The sequence below is a fragment of the Myotis lucifugus genome, unplaced genomic scaffold (assembly GCF_000147115.1).
Source record: "Myotis lucifugus unplaced genomic scaffold, Myoluc2.0 scaffold_878, whole genome shotgun sequence".
Lineage (NCBI taxonomy): Eukaryota > Metazoa > Chordata > Mammalia > Chiroptera > Vespertilionidae > Myotis > Myotis lucifugus.
The window spans coordinates 160990-183509 of record NW_005871926.1 but is presented as its reverse complement, the minus strand read 5'-3'; the positions used below and the strand labels follow the sequence as shown (position 1 = coordinate 183509).

Below are 22520 nucleotides of genomic sequence, written 5' to 3'. Positions count from 1 at the left end.
CTAAGATGAGTAAATCTATAAGCTGGTTCTTTGAAAAAGAAAAGTTAGACAAAGCACTAGTTAACAGTTTAATTTTTGAAAAGGAAAACATACAATTTGAAATAAAAAAACCACAAGTGTAAATAATAAGGAAGTATAGGTTTCTGGGTATAGGTATGGCTTGAAGCTATATTACTTGGAGTATAAGTCCAGGTGGTCAGAGGCCCCAAATACTGTGACTTAAACAAAACAGAAGTTTGGTTCGCTCTTACATAGTAGTCCAAAAGTAAGCAGTCCAGAGCTGGTGATGTGTCTGTCATTCTCAACATGTGGCTTCCATCTCTGGGTTCCAAGGTGGGTGTTCCAGCTCCTGCCATCGTGTTTGTATCCTGGCCAGTGAGAAAGGGAAAGGGAAGGGAAGGGAAGGGCACACTCATTCCTTTTAAAGGCATGGCCTGGAAATGGCATAATCACTTTGCTCATATCCTATTGGTTGGAATTCAGTCACATGACCACACCCAGTTACAAGGGAAGCTGGGAAACATAGCTTTTAGCTGGGTGACCATGAGCCCATCTTGCACTGAGGAATTCTATTATTTATTATTTAAGGATGAAGGATATCAGTGGATAATCAGCAATCTCTGTAAAGAGGCCCTGTCACAGAATTACTCCCTCAGGCATCCACGGTAAATACAGTAAACTTTGGTATTTCCCTTTAGAACCTCTTTTTTTCTTATTTTTAAATGTTTTCTTTTGTTTGTTTGTTTGTTTTGTTAATCCTTGCCCGAGGATATTTCCCATTGATTTTTAGAGAGAGTGGAAGAGAGAGGGATGTTTCTTACTCACCAGTGTTCCTATATCTCTATCCCTCTCCCTTCCTCTCTCTGAAATCAATAAAAACATTTTTTATTTTTAATATATTTTTGTTGACTTCAGAGAGGAAGGGAGAGATAGAGAGAGAGAGAAACATCAATGATGAGAGAGAATCATTGGTCAGCTGCATTCTGCACACCCCCTATTGGGGATTAAGCCCACAACCCGGGCATGTGCCCTGACTGGGAATCAAACCATTGACCTCCTGGTTCATAGGTTGACGCTCAACCACTGAGCCATGCTGGCCGGGCAATAAAAACATTAAAAAAAAAAAAGATGCACAGTTATCCAAATGTCACAGGAAGGTTGCTGTTATCATGCACTGAGGGAAGGGGCAGAAACCAAACAAAGAATGATCTCTAGATGACGGCTGATAGTCCAGGAAAATTCTAGTGAATTCAGGTAGACAACCAAACCCACTCCCCATCCCACAGGTGAAATATTTCGGCTTAACCTGAGACTATTCTCGATTTCCTTACCTTCTGGGGTAAGTGTGGTAAGGGGTTAGGGCAGTGGTCGGCAAACTGCGGCTCGCGAGCCACATGCGGCTCTTTGGCCCCTTGAGTGTGGCTCTTCCTAAGCCTTAGGAGTACCCTAATTAAGTTAATAACAATGTACCTACCTATATAGTTTAAGTTTAAAAAATTTGGCTCTCAAAAGAAATTTCAATCATTGTACTGCTGATATTTGGTTCTGTTGACTAATGAGTTTGCCGACCACTGGGTTAGGGGATTACCCAGCAGCTGAGGTGCTCTGGTTGGGATTTAGGTTTCCTCAACCTTGTCTCACTTATTGCTTAGGTCTTAACCTAAGTTTCATTTATGTTCTCCACTCCTTACCCGGCTTTACCGTAATTGGAGTGCCGGCAGAGGCTATTTTCTGCTGCCCACCCATATTGGGGTTGAGTGCTTGCAAATATGCTGGAACTTCTCAGGAATTACTAGAGACTGCGAGAGATTGGGGGAGAAAGCAGACACCGCGAACCACTGTCAAATCATAAGCCAGGAGGGAACATTAAACTCACACAGGGAGCTACGGTCCCCCTAGCCCTGCAGGAACATGAAGGGTTCCGGCTTGGGGACAATGCACCCTCTGGGAGAGGACAAGCCTCCTGCCTGTGTCCAGAAGTGCACTCTGCGGCGGACCAGAGGCCCCCACACACGCCCAAGCTTTCTGCTGCTTCCGCCCGGGGCTGACTCTTCCTCTGGCCCCACTCCCAGAAAAGGATGTCTAGTCCTTTCCTCCCAGGAGCGCGATCCGAGCTTCCACACAGGAAGCTGCAGGCCTTGCCCAGCCCGCGTGGCTCTGGTTGAGCGTCGACCTGTGAAGCAGGAGATCAGGGTTCAATTCCCAGTCAGGGCATATGCCCAGGTTGCAGGCTCGATCCCCAGTGTGGGGTGTGCAGGAGGCAGCCGATCAATGACTCTCTCATCATTGATGTTTCTCTCTCTCCCTTTCCATTCCTCTCTGAAGTCAATAAAAATATATTTAAAAAATAAAAAGAAAGTTGCAGGCTCTCCAACAGGGTGTTTTCGGCTCCCTGAGATCTTCCCTGTGCTGGTTCTGATGTTGCCGGATCCCCAGACGGATTCGAGTCTTACCATGCCAGCAAGCCCAAAGCTGTGTGTAGGCCTCCTGTGGAAGACAGAATAATCTTATTAACAGCAAAAATTCATCTAGTGATGAACTAACAGGGAAAGAGATTAAGTGGTGGCCAGAGAATAAAGAGAACCGAAAGTCTGGGTATGGCCTAATAACGGAAAAAGGAAGCTAGTTAAGCCCTGCTGGCATTGCTCAGTGGTTGAGTGTGGACCCAGGAACCAAGAGGTCACCCACTGGATTCCCAGTCAGGGCACATGCCTGGATTACAGGCTGGATCCCCAGTAGGGGGCGTGCAGGAGGCAGCTGATTGATGCATTGATGTTTCTCTCTCTAACCCTCTCCCTTCCTCTCTCTCTAAAAATCAACGAATATATATAAAAAAAAGAAAGCTAGTTAATATAATTGTGTATCTTCTCATATATTAACACACCACCACTACCAAATTGAGGTAGGCAGGTCAGGGAATGAGTAATCAGCTCAAGGAAAACAAGAGTAAGAAAAATCTTCAAATGTAGAAGCCCCGACCGATCACAGCATTGTCTCTGCAGAGGCAGAAAAGCTCAGCTGGGCTAGCCATTTTTCAGAGTTTTAGGCCTAATTGACAAAGATTACTCCATGAAAACGGGATACACCCCCAATGAGAAGACTGTCAGGAGGGAGCAGGGCCAGGTTCTCACTGCACAGACAGTCCTTAGAGATTGGAGATGAGAAGTGAGGGGGAGTGAGGGCGGAAGAAACAGGATGTCCCAGTGGTCCTGGGGAGAGTGGCAGAGAGCCCGAGGGTAGGTGATGGCACCGCTGGGACTGTGCTGGGACACAAGTGGCAGTGCTAGGGCCTTGCTTCCCTGGAGACAGGGAGAAGGTGTGGGACCAGCAGAGCAAAGGAGCCTCCAGGAGCAGGTGGGAGTAGGAGAAAGTGGAGATAGGAAAGGAGGCTAAAAAGTATCATCGAAGTCCATAGGGCAGTAGCCAGAGAAGGTCGATACTCCACCAGAGTGGTTTTCAACCCTGTCAATCCAGTCGCCTTTTCATGACAAATATATTGTAACATCTTTCACAATTCTGAAGTAAAATTCAGTGATTATAACCCACCTATCCATATTAAAGGTCGATATACTGCCCAACAGCATTATAAAGGGCGAAGACTATAATAAAAAATATATTCCAATATGTAAGTGCTTTTGCATGATTCTGTTAGAACTCATAATGAAATCTAATCAGAAGCTTGTACCAGAATGCAATAGTTCTTTACAAAAAAAAAAAGCCCTGTAAAGTTTTTGGAATTGGCTAGTCAAAAACGGTAAAATGCCACTATAGATTGATTCGTGGGGTGCCAAATCGTCAGTTGTGGTGGGATGGTGTTATTATAGAGTTAAAATCCCTGGGGTTAGCTTGCTCAGCTATGGGGGTAGGAGATGCAAATTCAACCCATTCAAGTCCCAATTGCAATGTGGCGCCACCTGGTGGCAGTTGTCTGCTCTGCTTACACAGGTGTGTGAAAGAATTCAGTCTGGAAGCTGCTGTGGCCCCTTGGCCTACCAATTAGACTGGGCTGAGCCTGCAACCAAAAGGTCAGTGTTGAGGGCTGACAGGAATGGACATGATGTGGACTACCCCTCTGTGTTGAGGGCTGACAGGAATGGACATGATGTGGACTACCTCTCTGAGAAGAGGCCCAGATGGCATTACCCTACTGCCCTCTGGACTTTGAGAATTACCTACCAGCAGCCCAAAGCTCATGCTAGGAAGTTCTGGGCTTTGCTTTTCTCATCTGTGAGGTAGGGATCAAGAGATGGTTGTGGACGCCAATTCAACACCAACAGGAATCCCCAATTTGGGGTGTGGTGAAGAGGAAACTTTATTCAGTGCAAAACAGCTCAATTGTGATACATCACAGCTGTGGAACAGCTCAACTGTGACACAGCATGGCTGTGAGGCAGCCCTGGGGCCAGGCCCCTCCAGCTGTGCTGCTCTGCTCTGCTCTGGTGAGATATCTTTGGTGTTGCAGCTCCTGTTAGGATCCGCAGTCTTAGGTGCATTTTCAGAGTCAGAAGGGAGCTGACTTACATAGACAGAAGTCCCCTCCTCTGATCCCTGATTGGTCTGTCCTCATGCAAATGATGATTCCAAATCCTCACAGTTTGATTGGTCCAAAGGCACCATCTTAATTGGTCAGAATGGAGCTGCCCTGATTGGTTGGTGGAAATGTTGATGGGTTATAGCTGTGCAGCTCCAACTGGATGGGGAAAGCCTCAGTCCTATTGGTTGAAATAGGATTCCAAGAACTCCTTTATAATGGCTGCCTCATGCCCTGGCCAGATGGCTCAGTTGGTTAGAACATGGTCACATACACCAGAAAAAGGTTGCTGGTTTGATTCCCGGTCAGGGCACATGCTTAGGTTTTGGGTTCAATCCCTGGTCAGGTTTTGGGAGGCAACAGATAAATGTTTCTCTCACATCAATGTTCATTTCTCCTTACCTCTCTCTCTCTAAAAACAAAACAAAACAAAAAAACAATAAAAACATATCCTTGGGTGAGGATTAAAAAATAATATGTATATATAAGGGCTGACTCAGATGCCAGGAACAGTGCAGGCAGGCAATTCAGTATAGGCTTCTCCCTGAATTGCAGTTTCCATAAGAGGCCCCTGTGTAGCAATGGCTGCTAGGCTCTGAGTTATTGTTGTTGTCTTTAATTTTAGCCATCAGGAGCCCTTTTTAATAGGTATCTTCTTTCTCAGGGTCCACAGAAGTATTTATATATATAAAAGCCAAGCAACTCCTGAACAATCAGAACGACCAGAACAACTGGTCACTAATGACCCGCACTGCTGCCGGCCAACCGGCCCGATCTGGGGGCAGCCCCTCCCCCCAGCCACCCCCAGCTGGATCAGGAGTGGGCCGGCCAGCCAATCTCCCATGGGCCCTCCCTCTGGCCAGACCCCAATTGGCCCCCAACACTCTGAGGGGTGGCAGGGCCAGCCAGCCAACCTCCTGTGTCCCCTCCCCTCTGTCGGCCTGGCCCGATCGGCCCCCATTAGGGCAGGCTGTCCGAACCCCACCTGTGCACGATTTTGTGCACTGGGCCTCTAGTAGTTCATAATAGCAACTATCTCACACAATTATGAGAATCACATTAGATTGTAGTTGTGAAGACACTTTTTAAAATGCAAAGCATTTACAAATGGCATGTCCTGAGTATGTGTGTGTGCCAATCCATTACTACTAGTGGCCACATTCTTCTTGCATCTAGTTATGGCCCTTTAATGGCAGTGAGGGCAAGGATGCAGTTATGATTGCAACAATTAACATTCAAAAACAGTGTTTTGTTTGGGGATAATTAAAATTTAAGTGATTTTTTTCGTTTGTTTTTAAATATATTTTTATTGATTTCAGAGAGGAAGGGAGAGGGAGAGATAGAAACATCAATGATGAGAGAGAATCACTGATCGGCTGCTTCCTGCACGCCCCCTACTGGGGATTGAGCCCACAACCTGGGCATGTGCCCTTGACCGGAGTTGAACCCGGGGCCCTTCAGTCCATAGGCCAACGCTAGGGCTTAAGTGATGTTTTAATTTAAAATCCATATCTCAATGGGCAAATTAATTGATTTGCCCTAAGTCAGGCAGGAATCAGAGATAGAGTAAAAATCAGAATTGCCCCCTCTCAGAATATCCCTAGACTGTTATACTCGTAAGTCTGGTTGTTTCAAGTTATATCTTCTGTAAATGGCCTTAGCCTTAATATTTCTAAGTGTTCATTTTCAATGCTTGTTTTGTGAATCTTTACCACCCCCTGTGGTTGTTTCCCTCTTTTGAAACCATAGTCTTGGATTTCTCAAGATAGGCCCCTTGTGGAATTTTTTTTTTTTAAGCACAGTAAGGAAGGCTTCATTGTCACTATAGATATAGATGTGGTGAAACTTTGCACTAAGGGAGAGAGATTGGGCTCAACTCCAGTCACAGCATGGACAGTGGGAATTTCTAGCTAAAAAGCCAAGTGGAGGGCAGTGGATGGAAAATGACTAAGAGAAAACATCAGGGGTAAGGGGGATTCTGGCTAACGTGACCTGACAGGATCCTTACTGAAGCTGAGGGCCCTTATGACCGGTGGTACTGAAAGGTTATTAGTGAATCCCTTGGCTCCCCAAGATGCAGGCTAGGACCCTGAAGGGCAGCAGAAGGGCATGGTTAGTGGAACTAGGAAAGAGAGAGTTGACTGGAAGAGGTTACCTCAAGAGGAGCAGTTTTCTTCTGTTAAGGGCCACAGCCAGCCTCGTGCGACTACAAGGGAGAGAATAATAGTCTGGGCCCCATGTTTCCCTCTCCCTCTGACCTCCTATCTGGACATGTCACTGGCCAAACCCCCCTGGAAACCATTAGCCTCTTCTAAGTTCAGCTTCTGGGTGTCTCTCACCAGCACCAACAATGCCCAGCTTATTTGACTGTAACATGCAAACAATTTTTTGTTTTGTTTTTATTTTTATTAGAAGCAGGAAGAAACCCACACACATTAGGAACCCTCTCAGCTGCAGTGTTTTTTTCTGACCCAATCTAGCCAGGATCTACTACTCAGCCCAACTGAGAATGCACAGGGGGGCAGGGCAGTCATGTTCCCTCTCCCTCCATCACTCTCTTTCCTACAGTGTGAACCTTAGCAAAGCAAGTCCACCTTGATCTGCAGGCTGAATGGCTCAACCTTAATGTCAACCTTCATGGCCTTCCTGTGTCTCCAAACTAGAGCTTGATATCTCTCCCCTACACTCCCTAACGGCAGGACACTTGTCCATCTGTTTTGTTCTCTCTACTATACCAGGCATCCAGTGCAGTGTCTGGTACCTAGTAGGAACTTTAGAAATGCATGCTCAATGTGGTGGTAGTATTTTTCAGGTAAATATTCCCCGTTTGTCTAGAGCAGTGATGGCGAACCTATGACACGTGTGTCAGAGGTGACACGCGAACTCATTTTTTTGGTTGATTTTTCTTTGTTAAATGGCATTTAAATATATAAAATAAATATCAAAAATATAAGTCTTTGTTTTACTATGGTTGCAAATATCAAAAAATTTCTATATGTGACACGGCACCAGAGTTACGTTAGGGTTTTTCAAAATGCTGACACGCCGAGCTCAAAAGGTTCGCCATCACTGGTCTAGAGGTTGGCCCAAGCCCCTGCCCTATCCCTGATGTGCACCGACACTGTGTTTTCCAGTTTGCCAATAGGACTCCCAGAGATGGGTGGTCACCATCTTCCTTACCTGAAGCCATGTCTTCCTTAGCAACCAAAGTTTGCATGGCCCAGGGTAAGCCTTCATAACTTAACAGTGGGGCAGTAAAAATTCAATTTCTTGCTTAAGTGAGTGGAGCAACACAAAGATATTTCCCATCATTCTGAGGATTTCTTTCCTTTCTTTCTTTCTTTTTTTTTGTTAATCCTCACCTGAGGATAATTTTTCCACTGTTTTTCAAAGAGAGTGGAAGGGAGAGAGGGAAGAGAGAGAAAAACATCGATGTGAGAGACATTGGTTGCTTACTGTATGCGCCTGACCAGGAGCGGGGAGCAAACATGAAGCCCAGGTACATGCCCTTGACCAGGAATCAAACCTGCAATCGTCCTAGCCGGTTTGGCTCAGTGGATAGAGCATCCAACTATGGACCAGAGGGTCCCGGGTTCGATTCAAGTCAAGGGCACGTACCTCGGTTGCAGGCTCTACCCTAGCCTGGATCCTGGTGGGGGTGCATCCAGAGACAACTAATCAATGTGTTTCTCTCATATGGATATTTCTCTCTGTCTTTCTCTCTCTTCCACTCTCTTTAAAAATCAATGGAAAAATATCCTCATGTGAGGATTAAAACAAAACAAAACAAAACCCCTGCAACCCTTCGATGCTCTAACCACTTAGCAACATGGGCCAGGGCTGAGGATTTCTTTCACTTTGGACTTGGAGCAGCGCTGCCTGTTGTCCCCTCTCCCTTTGAAAGAGAAAGTTGGATATCTCGCCTGGCCATTTCCTCTGGACTGGCTTTCTTGACTTTGCTCAACTGCTGTGGGATTTTAATTGAGCAGAAGGAACTTTTCCCCACTTGTTTTCCCACAGAGTGAGCTCTTGCTCCCAATCAGTCCTTCCCTGCAAACCCTCCCCCTCCCTCCCCCCACCCGGCCCCGGCCATAGCACAACCCACAACAATTAGGGGCCCACTTGGAGGTTTATTGGTGGAAGTATAGGAGCACCTTGTTTTAAACACCATCTTACTTCTCCCATGGTCATTGGCCCACGGTGGGAAAACAGCAGGATGGGAGGCTGTAGCCAGTGCGCTGACTAAAGCCAGGAAGATCACCCGTTTGGGTAGGTGTCAGGGTCCCAGTAAGTTCTCTCCTAGGGAACTGGCTACAGGAGCCTGTGGTAAGCACTCGTCCGGATTCTCTTGTTCCCAGAGGCTGTGGCCCAAAATGGCTCTCATAGGCACAATCATATTGGCTGAAGATGCCGCCGGCAAGGGTGTCCTCCTGTCGCTCTTGCAATCCTTGATTTTAGTGGCCTGTTTTCTGTTGGAACCCAGGAAGTTTGGGGCCATTGAAAACAATAGAAGAAAAAGAAAGCATTGTTAAGAGTTTAATTATAAAAACTGCTTTTTAGTTATGTCTTTCCAGCATGAGCGGCTTGAACACAGATGTGACTATGGAAATGATGGGCAGTGAAAACACGTAGAGATGGGATGATGCAGCTAAGAAGGACTTGAGTGGAGGAAGCCAAGCAGGAGGGAGGCTGGAGCTAAGGCTGCTCTGCTGACGTGGAACAGACACCCCTCCGAGCCTTTGGCGCTGCTTGGATGTGTTGAGAACCTAATGTGTTATGGTTCAAAGGCAAAACCGGAGCCTACTGGGATCTGCCTGGAGCCTACTATAACCTGCCTGGAGTCAGCGTGAGTGCAAAGAAAACCTCAGACAGTTCTCCAAAACACTGACAACTTAAAAAACTCACAACCGGCAGGCTGGCATGGCTCGGTGGTTGAGCATCGACCTATGGACCAGGAGGTCACGGTTTGATTCCAGGTCAGGCCATATGCCCGGGTTGCAGGCTCTATCCCCAGTGTGGGGCGTGCAGGGGTCAATGATTCTCTCTCATCATGGATGTTTCTATCTCTCTCTCCCTCTCCCTTCCTCTCTGAAATCAACACAAATACATATTTTTAAAAATCACAACCACTTAGGTGTCTAGAAAAACACACAGTGTGGTTAAAATTTTGATTCCAAAGGCAATGCATACTTATATTAAATGAAAAATATAAAAACTATAATAAAGCACCAAAACAAAATAAAAATCCCCCACACTGTAACTCTTCAGAGATAAATGCAGTGAGATTTTGTTTTTTTAGGTGAAAATAATTCTAGAGTTACTTTGCTAGAGACTGGCAATGTGGTTGAATAATCTAAAAAAACCCCACCTCTTTGCCACAAAACACCTAGAAATGTAGATAAAATATCATTAACATAATTTTAAATGTTGAACTCACAAGAAAGTAAAGAAAAATCCCAAGGGACAAAAATTATAGACAAGCCCAATGTGAGCTGAAGCTAGGGCTGCCCGAGGGACTTGCCAGTCTTGGTAACCAGGGCGTGGAGACACAGGAGATAAATCCTCGGTCCTAGCCAGGTGGGGGGTTTACTGAGGTATCGGCATAAATCCAGGACTTTCAAAGCAGCTTCTCAGCAAAAGGGCACACCAGAAAGAAACCCATCAGTGCCATAAACTTATCTATCTCAATCTGGATTCTGGGTCAAAAAGAAGCCTCTTCTGAAAATTCTTATCTTTGGGCCTGTCTTCATTTTCAGTCTGACACGTGGTCCAACAACTCCCAAGCGGAGAAACTAATATAAAAAATGTCTCCCGGGTCAGTCAGATCTCTGAGGTACCTGGCAGAAGCAAGCTTACAATGGTTCTCCCCCCATTCCCAATTCAGCAACATGAGTCCCACAGATAATGGCCTGTTTGAGATAAACTCACAAAGAAAATGACAGCTACAGAGGCCACAAGACCCACATGGCTTCGGGGTCTGTGTGAGAGGAAGCAGAGAGGCAATGAGGCATCGGAGGGACTTGAAAACAGGAGAGCCCCTAAATCGCCCCAGATTCTCAGTGGAAAGTGCAGCAGGCGAATTAGAGAAGAAGAAAACTGGAAGTAGAAACTGGAGTCCTTCCATGGTAAAGCCTCAAGGGCGGAAGCAGGGTGTGCCTTACCAACTCTCAGAACCATCAGAATACTCTCCCTGGCAGGGCACAGCCTCATAGTAGGGGAAAACCAACGGAAATGGAATACAAATTGAGTAGAACAGGAACAGAAGAGCCAAAGGAAAGGGCAGGATCAGCTAAAGATAAGAGAGAGGAGCACAGTCCCCAAAGGTCATTAATGCTTCACAAAAATGACACAAGAGGAAGCACTCGAGCCAAAACCAGAAAGCCACCGTGACCCAGCTATCATTCTCAGAGGTTGAGAAAAACCATTTCACATAAAAATAAATTGCATCAGAAAAGGATCATAATCAAAACCCACACAAAATCATATAAGAAAAGATGCAAAGCATAATAAATCCTTGAAGACAATAAAAGCACACTAAAAAGATGTGCTGCATGTCCTAGCAGGTTTAGCTCAGTGGTTAGAGCATTGGCCCTTGGACTGAAGGATCCTGGGTTCAATTCTGGTCAAGGGCATGTACCTCAGTTGCAGGCTCGATCCTAGGTCTTGGTGGGGGCATGTGCAGGAAGCAACCAATCACTGTGTCTCTCTCACATTGATGTTTCTCTATGTCTCTCCCTCTCTCTTCCACTCTGTCTAAAATCAATGGATGCAAAATTATGTGCAATGTGTTAAAAGTGTTTGATGCAGTGTTATTGTTTTCTTTTATGTTTTACATTTTTGCATAATTTTTTTCTGAAACTAGTATTTGGCTATTTATGACTACAATGTCAATTTTGGATTATATATTTTATTAATAAAATAATTTTTGCCTTCTTTAAAAATAAATAAATAAATAAAATAAAGTCATGGATCCAAGGAGGATTAACAACAACAAAAAAAGATGTAGCGCAAAATGAATGCAAACTGCAACCTAGCATTTCAAAATGAGCTAAAAGAAATTAAGAAAATGATAGACTACATAAAAGAACAACATAAGTCAGAATTTAAAATATTGATAAATGAAGTGATAAAACTGAGAAAACAATTAGACATTTTAAAAGAAAGAACCATTATTTCCAAAACAAAGCAATAAAGAATGTAGCGAGCGCCTGGGAAGGCACATGAGCTGGTTGTTGGCTGAATCCAGTGGCGTAGGCAGAGCCACGTCCTGGAAACATACCTTGCCAGAGGCAGGTATGTTGTCAGCCTGACCTTTAGCTCAGGTGCCAGGGGGTGGGTTTCATTATCTAAGTTCAGCAGGAACAGACACAATTATCCGGGCTCAGCCAGGAGTGACAATTACAAAGAAGCCACAAGAATGAAGAATTACAGCTTGATCTTTAACCATGATTTCACATAATTTCCTTTGTCTTAAACTCTAGTAAAACTTCCTGGTATCATGCTGTATGTAATAAACGTGCTGCACTAGCTCTGGGCCACTGTCGCTCCATCTGAGGACAGCGTCCCACCTGGCCCCAGCTTTACTTAAAGTCTTTGTGTCTGTCTCTCTTTTTTTTTCCTTTTCCCAATCCCCAGCCGCCCCTACTCAGGACTCGTCCACTCTCTAGCCGTGCTAGTGGCGGCCAAGAGAGAAAACTTATAAAAGAACACAAGAGCCGAAACCGGTTTGGCTCAGTGGATAGAGCGTCGGCCTGCGGACTGAAAGGTCCCAGGTTCGATTCCGGTCAAGGGCATGTACCTGGGTTGCGGGCACATCCCCAGTAGGAGATGTGCAGGAGGCAGCTGATCGATGTTTCTCTCTCATTGATGTTTCTAACTCTCTATCTCTCTCCCTTCCTCTCTGTAAAAAATCAATAAAATATATTAAAAAAAAAAAAAAAGAACACAAGAGCAAACAAGCAAAGCACATAATGCCTTAAGAGAAATAGAGGGGTAGGGAGGAGTTTAAAGAATAAAAAAGAAAGAAAAGGGGAGATATATATATATATATATATATATATATATATATATATATGACAAAGATAATCCAACATACAAATAATAAGAGTACTCAAAGAAGAAAGGTTTACAATTCAAGAAAACCGTCTTGAAATTAGAAAGAATGAAAAAAAAAAAGAAGGTCTGGAAAGTCCAGATAAAGGCAGACTGTGACCTGGGAGAATTGGGTGAGCACAGCCTCCACTAACCCAGAGTGAGTCAGGAAAGCATTCAGAGAAAGGATGCACGGAGAGTCCTTTGTATGAGTTGCTGCCTCTTGCCCCTCGAGATGAAAGAGAGGGGCTGCCTGGGACCTTCTGCTGCGACCCTTTGGGGGCCGGGAGACCCAGTAGAGATGGGGGCACAAAAGACGGAGGGTGGGAGAGATGGGAGAATGGGTTTCTTTGGTGGTGAAGTGAAGTTGCTTCTGTGTCCCTAGAGGCACCGTCCTCCTCTCCAATGGCCAGTCAAATTCTGGGAGGATATTATTGAGGACCAGATGCAGACAGCATGAGAGAGAGAGAGAGAGAGAGAGAGAGAGAGAGAGAGAGAGAGAGAACACCAGCCTGGAGCCACTGTAAACCCTACCCAAACAGAGTCCCTTAAGGGATGAGGGACGCTGACCGCTAGTTCCTGGGTAGCACAGACCCCTGCAGTGCCAGTGCCAGAGAGGGGCAGTGGCCAGGCGAAAGGAAGGTCTCACAGCATCACCAGAGTTGCAGTCAGGGGAGCCAGGTAGGGGACTTCAAAGAACCCAAGAAAGTGCCTAAGAGAACAAGTCAGCTTAAAATTAGGAAACAGAAGGAGAAGAGCGACTCTGAGGGGCCATCTTAACAGGGGGCCAGGCTGAGGGAAGAGAGATGCAATCAGTTCAGAGTTTTGATAGTTTTTAGGCACTGGACTTTTTAATTTCAGAATCGATGCTGCTTTTGCTACTTAAAGGGACCAAAGGCCCTTTCGTATTCTAAGAGGGAGTCCACATGCTATGGGGCCTGCCCAGAGAACCAGCGTTTACTCAGGAAAGAGGAAAATTTCACCCACTAAAAAAAATTATAAAGGAAGACAAAAATAAATTTGCATTTATATGATACTCAAAAGTTGAACTTGTTCAACATACTGGCTGCACAGTCTTGCTTTGGGTTTCTATCACTCATTACAGAAAGAATCTACTACACTTACTTAGTAACTTAGTAAAACTTGGGAGCCAGCAGTGGTCTCCCCTCTGGGTTACTCTCTTCTATTTCACAGAAGAGATAGAGAAGGCAGAGAGAACTCAGGATTGTTTTATCCAAGGGACCCTTTTGAGTTGGGAATGTAGACAGTCAATATCCAACTCCATAAACTTGCTTTATTAGCTTACCCTCATTCCTCTACTGAACGCCTTCCATATGAAAACACTGGGATTTGCCCTAGTCAGTTTTGCTCAGTGGATAGAGCATCAGCCTGTGGACTGAAGGGTCCCGAGTTCGATTCCCGTCAAGGGCAATCGATCCCCAGTAAGGGGCGTGCAGAAGGCAGCCCATCAGTGATTTTCATCATTGATGTTTCTATCTCTCTCTCCCTCTCCTTCTCCCTTCCTCTCTGAAATTAATAAAAAAAAATATTAAAAAAGAAAGCACTGGGGTTTGCCTAGAATATTCAGATCCATCAGCCACAGGCCCTGTTTTCAAGGACAGGCGTACAATAACATGAAGAGGAAAGCCACACGCATAACTCTCTAGAGCAGTGGTTCTCAACCTTCCTAATGCTGCGACCCTTTAATACAGTTCCTCATGTTGTGGTGACCCCCAATTTCATTGTTACAAATTGAACATAATTAAAGCATAGTGATTAATCAGAAAAACAATATGTAATTATATATGTGTTTTCCGATGGTCTTAGGCGACCCCTGTGAAAGGGTCGTTTGACCCCCAAAGGGGTCGCGACCCACAGGTTGAGAACCGCTGCTCTAGAGGGAAAAATAAAAGGGCTGCGATAGATTGGCAGAAGGTGTCACTGACCCCGCCCATGGCTGTATGCTGTGGGGAGGGTGCTGGAGCTGCCTGCATGGAGGACCCACCTGTCTTCTGTGAGATGGACTCTTCCTGGGAAGTGTGAGAAAATGTCGCTAGTCTGCTCGGCTTTCCACAGCAAGAAGTTTTCGCTGGGCTGGGAGGATGACAGGAGGCTGCTTTCAGGCTGGATGGAGAAATTTACAGTTAGAGGATCAGGTCTCCCCCTCACCGTTCTTGGCCTCCTCCGGCCAGAACCTTGAAGGAACTCACTTGAGTCTTCCAGCCGAGTCCTGGGAACCTGTTCCTTAAATATTAAGCCCCAGAATCACGAGACAAAAGCAATGAGGCCCCATGCAGGACCACCTCCTCTCTCTGATGGGCCGCTGTGGCAACTCTGCCCGGAGCACCAGATGTGAACATTAGGAACCAGAGCAGTAGAACTATAAAAGCTGACTTTTGAAGTCGGTGATGGCGTACCTAAAGCACACAACTTAAACGAAAGGAGGAAAGTGTTTAGGAGCCGGAAATCTGAAGGTTTTAGGCCTTTCTTCCTGTGCTTCTACCTTAAGCAGGTCCCGAGAAAGCCTTCTGCGCGTTGGGGGGGTGGGGGGGGGGTAGAGAGGGGGCCTTAAATAAACTAAAAGGGAAAACAAATCCTTGAGGGAAGGTATTGCAAAAACTTGTGATTAAAGGTTTAAAATTCTTGATGTATAAAAAGCTTTCATTTACAAATCAATTTAGAAAAACACAAGGATGCCAATAGGAAAATGGCCATAAAATAATAATAATAATAATAATAATAATAATAATAATAATGTTCAAACACATGCTACTTTAACCTATAATTATTAGAAAAAAATTTTAATTCTCAGTTGTGGTAAGAACACAGTGATACAGAACTCTTATATTATTGGTGAGAGTATAATTTAGTATGAACTTTCTGGAAATAATCTGGCAATATGTATCAAAAACCTTAAAAATGTTCATACTACTTCTTGGAATTCTACTTCTTTTTTTAGTCTCTTTTTTATTTTTTAGATTCTTTATTGTTTAAAGTATTACATATGAATCCCCTTTTCCCCATTGACCTCTCCTCACCTGTTCCCATCCTCCCCTTGAATTCTACTTCTAAAAATCTATTCTGAGAAAACAATAAAAACTGTGGACAATACCTATAAATGCCTGTGTTACCATACAGCGGTAGAGAATGTATGGCCCATGAGCCATATAAGGCCCTTGAAATCATTTGGTCTGGCCCTGCCAAGGCATTAGGGGTGAATTAATTAAATGTTTGACCAAATATAGCAGGCTAATTTTTAAGTTGATAATTTTGTATGGCCCTCAAATGATGCTATAAATATCCAAATGGCCCTTGACAGAAAGAAGGTTCTCCACCCCTGATGAAAAGTTAGAAACGACTCTAAATATCAGATTTTAGCCCGGCCGGAGTGGCTCAGTGGTTGAGCATTGACTCAGGAACCAAGAGATCACTGGTCCAATTCCAGGTCAGGGCACATGCCCCGGTTGCAGGCTTGATCCCCAGTAGGAGGCGTGCATGAGGCAGCCAATCAATGTTTCTCTCTCATCAATGTTTCTCTCTCTCTCACCCTCTCCCTTCCTCTCTCTCTAATATCAATAAAAACATATTTTAAATTAAATAAATCAACAAATAAATGTCTGATTTTAGGGGAATGAAGTAAATTTTAATTCATTCATATAATTGAAGAGTATGAAATTATCAAAATGATGTATAAGAAGAGCTTTTAAAATTTATTTATTGATTTTAGAGAGAGAGGAAGGGAGAGAGAGAAAAACATTGATTTGTTGTTCCACTTATTTATGCATTAGTTGGTTGTTTCTTTGTGTCCTGAGCAGAGATTGAACACACAACCTTGTTGCATCAGGACCAAGCTCTAACCAACTGAGCTACCCAGCCAGGGCTACAAAGAGCTTTTAAAAGAAATGGATCGTAGACAAGAAAAAGCTAAAGGAGTTAATCACCACCAAATCAGTATTCCAAGAAATGTTAAAGGGACTTCTTTAAGAAGAAGAAAAAAATAAACCAAAAAACAAACAAAGAAAAAAACCCCACCCACATGAATAATAAAATGGCAATAACTACATACCTCTCAACAATTACTTTAAATGTAAATGGATTGAATGCTTCAGTCAAAAGACATAGGGTGGAGAACAAGATCTATGCATATGCTATCTACAAGAGACCCACTTCAGATCGAAAGACACACACAGACTGAAAATAAAGAGATAGAAAAAGATATTTCATGAAAATGGGAAAAAAAAATCTGTGGTAGCAATATATCAGACAAAATAGACTTTAAAACAAAAACTATGCCCAGCTAGCATGGCTCAGTGGTTGAGCATCAACCTATGAACCAGGAGGTCACAGTTCGAATCCCCATCAGGGCATATGCCCGGGTTTCAGGCTTGACCCCCCAGTGTGGGGTGTGCAGGAGGTAGCCAATCAATGATTCTCTCTCATCATTGATGTTTCTATCTCTCTGCTTCTTCCTTCCTTTCTGAAACCAATAAAAACATATTTTTTAAAAAAAAAAAACTATAACAAGAGACAAAGGACAGACATTTCATAGATGCAATAGATGCAATAGCCAAGCTATGGAAACAACCTAAGTGTTCATAATTAGATGATTGGATAAAGAAGATGTGGTGCATGTATGCAATGAAATATTACTTGGCCATAAAAAGAATGAATTTTACTATTTGCTACAACATGGATGGTCCTAGAGCAGTGGTTCTCAACCTTCCTAATGCCACGACCCTTTAATACAGTTCCTCATGTTGTGGTGACCCCCAACCATAAAATTATTTTTGTTGCTACTTCATAACTGTAATTTTGCTACTGTTATGAATTGTAATGTAAATATCTGATATGCTATATGTTTTCTGATGGTCGCGACCCACAGGTTGAGAACCGCTGTCCTAGAGGGTATTATGCTAAGTGAAATAAGTGAGACAGAGAAAGACAAATACCATATGATGTCATTTATATATGGAATCTAAAAAACAACATCAACAAACAATCAAAACAGAAACAAACTCATAGACACAGAGAACAAACTGATGGTTGCCAGATGGGAGGGGGGTTAAGGGATTGGGTAACATGGTGAAGTACAAATTGGCAGTTACAAAATAGTCACGAGGATGTAAAGTACAGCACAGAAAATATATTCAATAATATCATAATAAGTATGTATGGTGCCAGGTAGGTACCAGACTTATCAGGGGGAGCACTTCATAAGTTATATAAACGTCTAACCACTATACTGTACACCTGAAACTAATACAATATTAAATGTTATCTATGGGGGGGGGAGGTTGGGAGTTAATGGGGAGATGAGGACACATTTGTAATACCTTAACCAATAAAGAAATTAAAGATTAAAAAAAAGTTATCTATAATTGAAAAAAAATTTAATGGAAAAAGATGTTTATGATATAATCTAAATTGAAAAAAAGCAACATCCAAATATATATATATATATATATATATTTAATGTCCTCAAATACATGAATTAAAATTTAATTAAAAATGAAAGACTAGAAGGAAATATGCCAAATTTTCCAAGTGATTGGTTGGGGGGGGGGGGGGGGAGGGGGATGAAGAAAAACGGGAATGATTTTTCTGTAATTTTCTTAAGTGAGCATTATTCCTTTATGATACTGAAAAAAATGAACAAAAAAACTGAAAACACTTTTGCGTTAAGTACCTTATAGCTCTTTCTTAGGAAAACTAAATTAATGTGCTGTAATTGGTGTGTGCATATCACTGACCCTTGAAAATGGTCTTCTTCTTCCCCCAGGACACTAGACTGTAATATTCAACACCCTCCAAGGGGAGGCAGTAGCCTCCAGGCCCCCTCCTCCCCTCCCGAGAGAGCTTGGCGGCAGGGCCCCACTTACTGTTGTTTCAGTGGAGCTGCAGGGCCTCTTGGGCACCAGGCAGTGAGTGAACTGGATTCTCGGGTCTTTCGTGGTGATGGACAGACCTTTCTGCAGAATTTTCACCAAGCGGATCCAGAACTGAAACACGGTCTCCGGGTGTTTTTCGTGGAGCTTCATGTAGTAGATCTTCTCAGTCACTGTCCTAATCCGCAGGATGCGCTGGAGCCGGTCACAGATTTGTAGCTCCACAAACTTCAGGGGGAGAATCCTGGACACAAGCAGGAAATTGCCATAGTGCAGGAGCCCAGGATTTGAATCCGTCATGCTGGTGCCTACCGAGAGCTTGGCTCAGCCTCCCTGGGCTCCCACCTCTGCGTGGGGAATGCACAGGGAGAGGGCTGGTGGATGAGAGTGGGATGATTACAAAGCCTGGCTCTTTCTGATGTCCAGGGCCTTAGTTATTAAAGAATCTGCCCACATCAATAACAAAGACTGATAACTGATGTAGACTACCTCTTCTAATCCTCACAACAACCCTTGATGAAGAAAAGGTAAGTATTATTAATTCCATTTTACAGATTTTTTTGAATCTGAGACTTAGAGAAAGAAGCTAAGTGATTTTCCCATGATATTTAGATATTTTTAAAATTTATTGATTTCTAGAGAGAGAGAGGAAAGGAGAAACATCAGTTTGTTGTTCTACTTATTTATGTATGCCATTGGTTGCTATTGGTTGCTTTTTTTTTTTTTTTTGGTTAATCCTCACCAGAGGATATTTTTTCCATTGATTTCCAGAGAGAGTGGAAGGGAAAGAGGAAGTGAGAGAGAGGGAGGGAGAAAGAGAAATATCGATGTGAGAAAGACACATTGATTGGTTGCCTCCCTCATACGCAACCCAGAGATTCAAACTCGAGACCCTCTTCCCAGGCCAACACTCTGGCAGCTGAGTCATATTGGCCAGAGCAATTGGTTGCTTCTTGTATGTGTCCTGACTGGGAATCAAACCTGCAACCTTGGGGACATATCAGGATGATGCTCTAACCAACTGCTACCTGGCCAGGGCTGCCCAAGTTTAATCTTTTTTTTACAAAAACATTTATTTAATTTTATTCCACTTAGATCTTACGTAGAAACTGGGACTAAAATATTCTGACTCCATTCCCAGGTCTCCTTTGCCCTGTATCCTGATTAACTCTGTCGAAAGAGTAGGAAGGGTGTCTTCTGTACACCCCGTATTATTTTTTTCCATCTCAACATCTCTTAATCCCATTTGTCTTTCATGCACCTCATTTTTTTTAAAAAACCCTCCTACGTTTTTATTGACAAAATGAAAGCCAAAATCCTCAAAAACTAGGCTGAGACAGACTGATACTCTACCCACAGCTCCAAACACGGTGCTTGGTCTGTATAGATACGCAATAACACCTGTTAAATGAATGAATGAGGTTCTGCACAGTTTGTACACTAAAGAACACTGTCCTTTCTTTTTACCTACAGCCCAATTGCAAGACAGTGCCGTCTGTCCTCCCACCCGCTCCGGCCCCTCCCTGAGGCCTTTCTTTACCTGCTGAGGGTGATGACAGGAGCACAGCCAGGTGTGTTGTGGGTGGAAAACTGACCCTGGGGCCAGGTGACGTTGGCCATCAGGAGGATGTTGGGGAGCGGCAAGGAGGGCACTGAGGAGGTTACCCCAAGGATCACGGTGGTGGTCGACCCTTCAGGGACATTCATCCAGTTCCCGGACTTAGTGACCTAGAAATCAGCCCCAGGTTCTTGGGTCAGAGAAGCAGAAGACAAGAGTGGAAGGATACAGGTGCTAGAAAGCAGTACTTAAAAAAAAAAATGCCCGTGGCCAGTGTGGCTCAGTGGTTGAGCATCAACCCATAAACCAGAAGGTCACATGCCTGGATTGGGGGCTTGATCCCCAGTAGGGGGTGTAAAGGAGGCAGCTGATTAATGATTCTCATCTTTGATGTTTCTATCACTCCCTCTGTCTGAAATCAATAAAAAAAATTTTTTTAAAAAACAGAAAAGATAAAGAAAGCAGCACTTCAACTTAGTGACAAGCTTGGAGCACCTGTGCCTCCTGCAGGCCCTACACTGGGGATCGAGTCCACAACTGGGGCATGTTCCCTGACTGGGAATCGAACTGTGCATCTCCTGGTTCATAGGTGGATGCTCAACCACTGAACCACACTGGCTGGGTGCACCTGTGATTCTTACATGTGTTCAGTACACTGGGCTGGGCCATGACCCGCATCACCTTTTTTGTGGCTCTCCCCAAGTAGACAAGCTCACTGCCATTAGGAACGCTGTGTTGTCCTTTTTCGAGTCCTCTGCATCATCTGACTTTAGAAAGGATGCACTAGTAAGAAAAAGCTGGGGGGCACTAACATTTTATTCTTCCATCCTTGGGTAGAAGAAGCCAGCACAGGTTTCTAATGGTCTGGAAGGGAGATTGTGCAAAGAAAGTTCCAGAAGGGGAGGAGAGAGAGGAAAACCCCATACTGCTATAGGCACAAACAGGGGAACTTGAGACCCAGATCCTCCGGTATCACCAGCTGGCATGGCTTCTTCCTCCTCCCCAGGGCTTAGGCCACAGCATTTCTGGACCGAGTGCTGGAGACAGGGTTTGGGAAGGGAAAGAGCTCTGAGCTGCACATGGGTACCTGGATAAAGTTGCTTTCAAACACCGCAGAGTGGGAGAACAAGTTGAATTCTGGAGAATGAATCAGTTGACAAAGAAGGCCATCTTCCACCCCAAGTTCCACTCCAGGGCCTGGTTCCCTGACCTCAGGAGGGAGGCCCCTGATTTTATTCATTGACTCTTGGGAAGAATGGGCCGGGGAACATCCCTGGGGCTTCACACAGACCCAGCCCGACTGCAAGATGTTGTGTGACCACTGCTGCCCACCCCCCACCTCCACAGCTCCTCCTCTCCTCCTGACTTACAGGCTGTCCTCCAGACCGGGAGGGCGGGCCAGCCTGCCGGCTCACAATGGCAGGAATGACATCAGGAATGTGGTGGCAACAACAGGAAAGGAAAAAAAGAGGAAAGGATGAATCAGGGAGGAGCAGGCTTTTCTCTCCCTTTTCTTACTCACTGCAAACGAGTGGTAATGAAGCTTATTCCATTTTTCACTCAATCTCCCCGAAAACATGAGGAAAATGAGTCTGCCAAGGTTATGCCAAGACAGCAGTGAGCTGGCCAGACAACAAGGAAGGCTCTCGGGGAAACCACAGCCTTCAATCTTCCCCATCACAGGGAAGCTTCTCACAACTTGCTCGTACTTGTGCCTGCGTAAGAATTACCTCAGGGGTGGAAAAGCGCATTGTGGATGTATTTTGTTACGTTGCATTCCAAAGAGTCCATGAAAAAGGAAAAAGAAACCATGATGTTGAAGAAAGGGCTGCATATTGGGAATGGACCACCAATTAGTTCCGTGATATTGCCTAAGTCACTGCGTTTCCTTCTGTTCCCTCTGTAGTAAAATGAAAAGGTGGCACCAGAGTTAAGGCCTCACGTTAATAATCAGTAGATTTAAAATTCATACTTGGAAATATCTGAATGTGCTGTTCCCTTAAGCAGATGTAGTGAAGGGGAAGGGAATTCCCTTGGTTAGGGCCCCATTCTGCTTCATGGGAGTGTGCCGGAAGCCGGTCCATCCTTGCTGCTTGACACAGTTGCTGCAGGGAAGAAACATCTGCACAGCATATGTTTCAAGGGACCTGGCGGAGATTGGAATCTAGAGGGCAGTGTTGCAATAAAAATAAAAAAATATTTTTAAAAAATGAACCACAAAACCCTAGTATGTGTGACTTTAACTTATCTGGAAGGAAGCAAAGAGATCTTATTGGAAGCTGGAAGGATGGCAACCCATCTTATCCAGTAGCAGAGTATTTGGTAAAACCGTTGCCTGCAGTAACTTACAAGACATACATTAATCTAATTTATCTACAGTTAGGAGAACAAATTTTAGCAGCTTGAATTGAATACTGGCCCTAGCCGGTGCTAAGTGGTTAGAGCATCCACCCGA

General features: G+C 44.3%; 1 protein-coding gene across 1 annotated transcript; it reads right to left on the bottom strand.

The window, feature by feature from the left end:
• Positions 1-8807: 8807 nt before the first annotated feature.
• On the bottom strand, positions 8808-21406 carry LOC102434060 (protein FAM71F2). The gene is made up of 5 exons (XM_006106659.3): positions 21153-21406; positions 20048-20235; positions 18502-18751; positions 14628-14746; positions 8808-9000 (listed from the first exon to the last, which is right to left on the bottom strand). Exons 1-5 carry the CDS (start codon positions 21303-21305, stop codon positions 8808-8810), a joined length of 903 nt encoding a protein of 300 aa, XP_006106721.1. The 5' UTR covers positions 21306-21406.
• Positions 21407-22520: the final 1114 nt, after the last annotated feature.

Coding starts and splice junctions, on each gene's coding strand:
- LOC102434060 (XM_006106659.3), bottom strand. CDS start 21,305: ATGAATAAAATCAGGGGCCTCCCTCCTGAGGTCAGGGAACCAGGCCCT. Junction 18,752..20,047: donor CCTGTCATCACCCTCAGCAG/GTAAAGAAAGGC, acceptor GCTTGTGTCCAG/GATTCTCCCCCTGAAGTTTG. Junction 9,001..14,627: donor GTCCATCTCACAGAAGACAG/GTGGGTCCTCCA, acceptor GGGTTCCAACAG/AAAACAGGCCACTAAAATCA.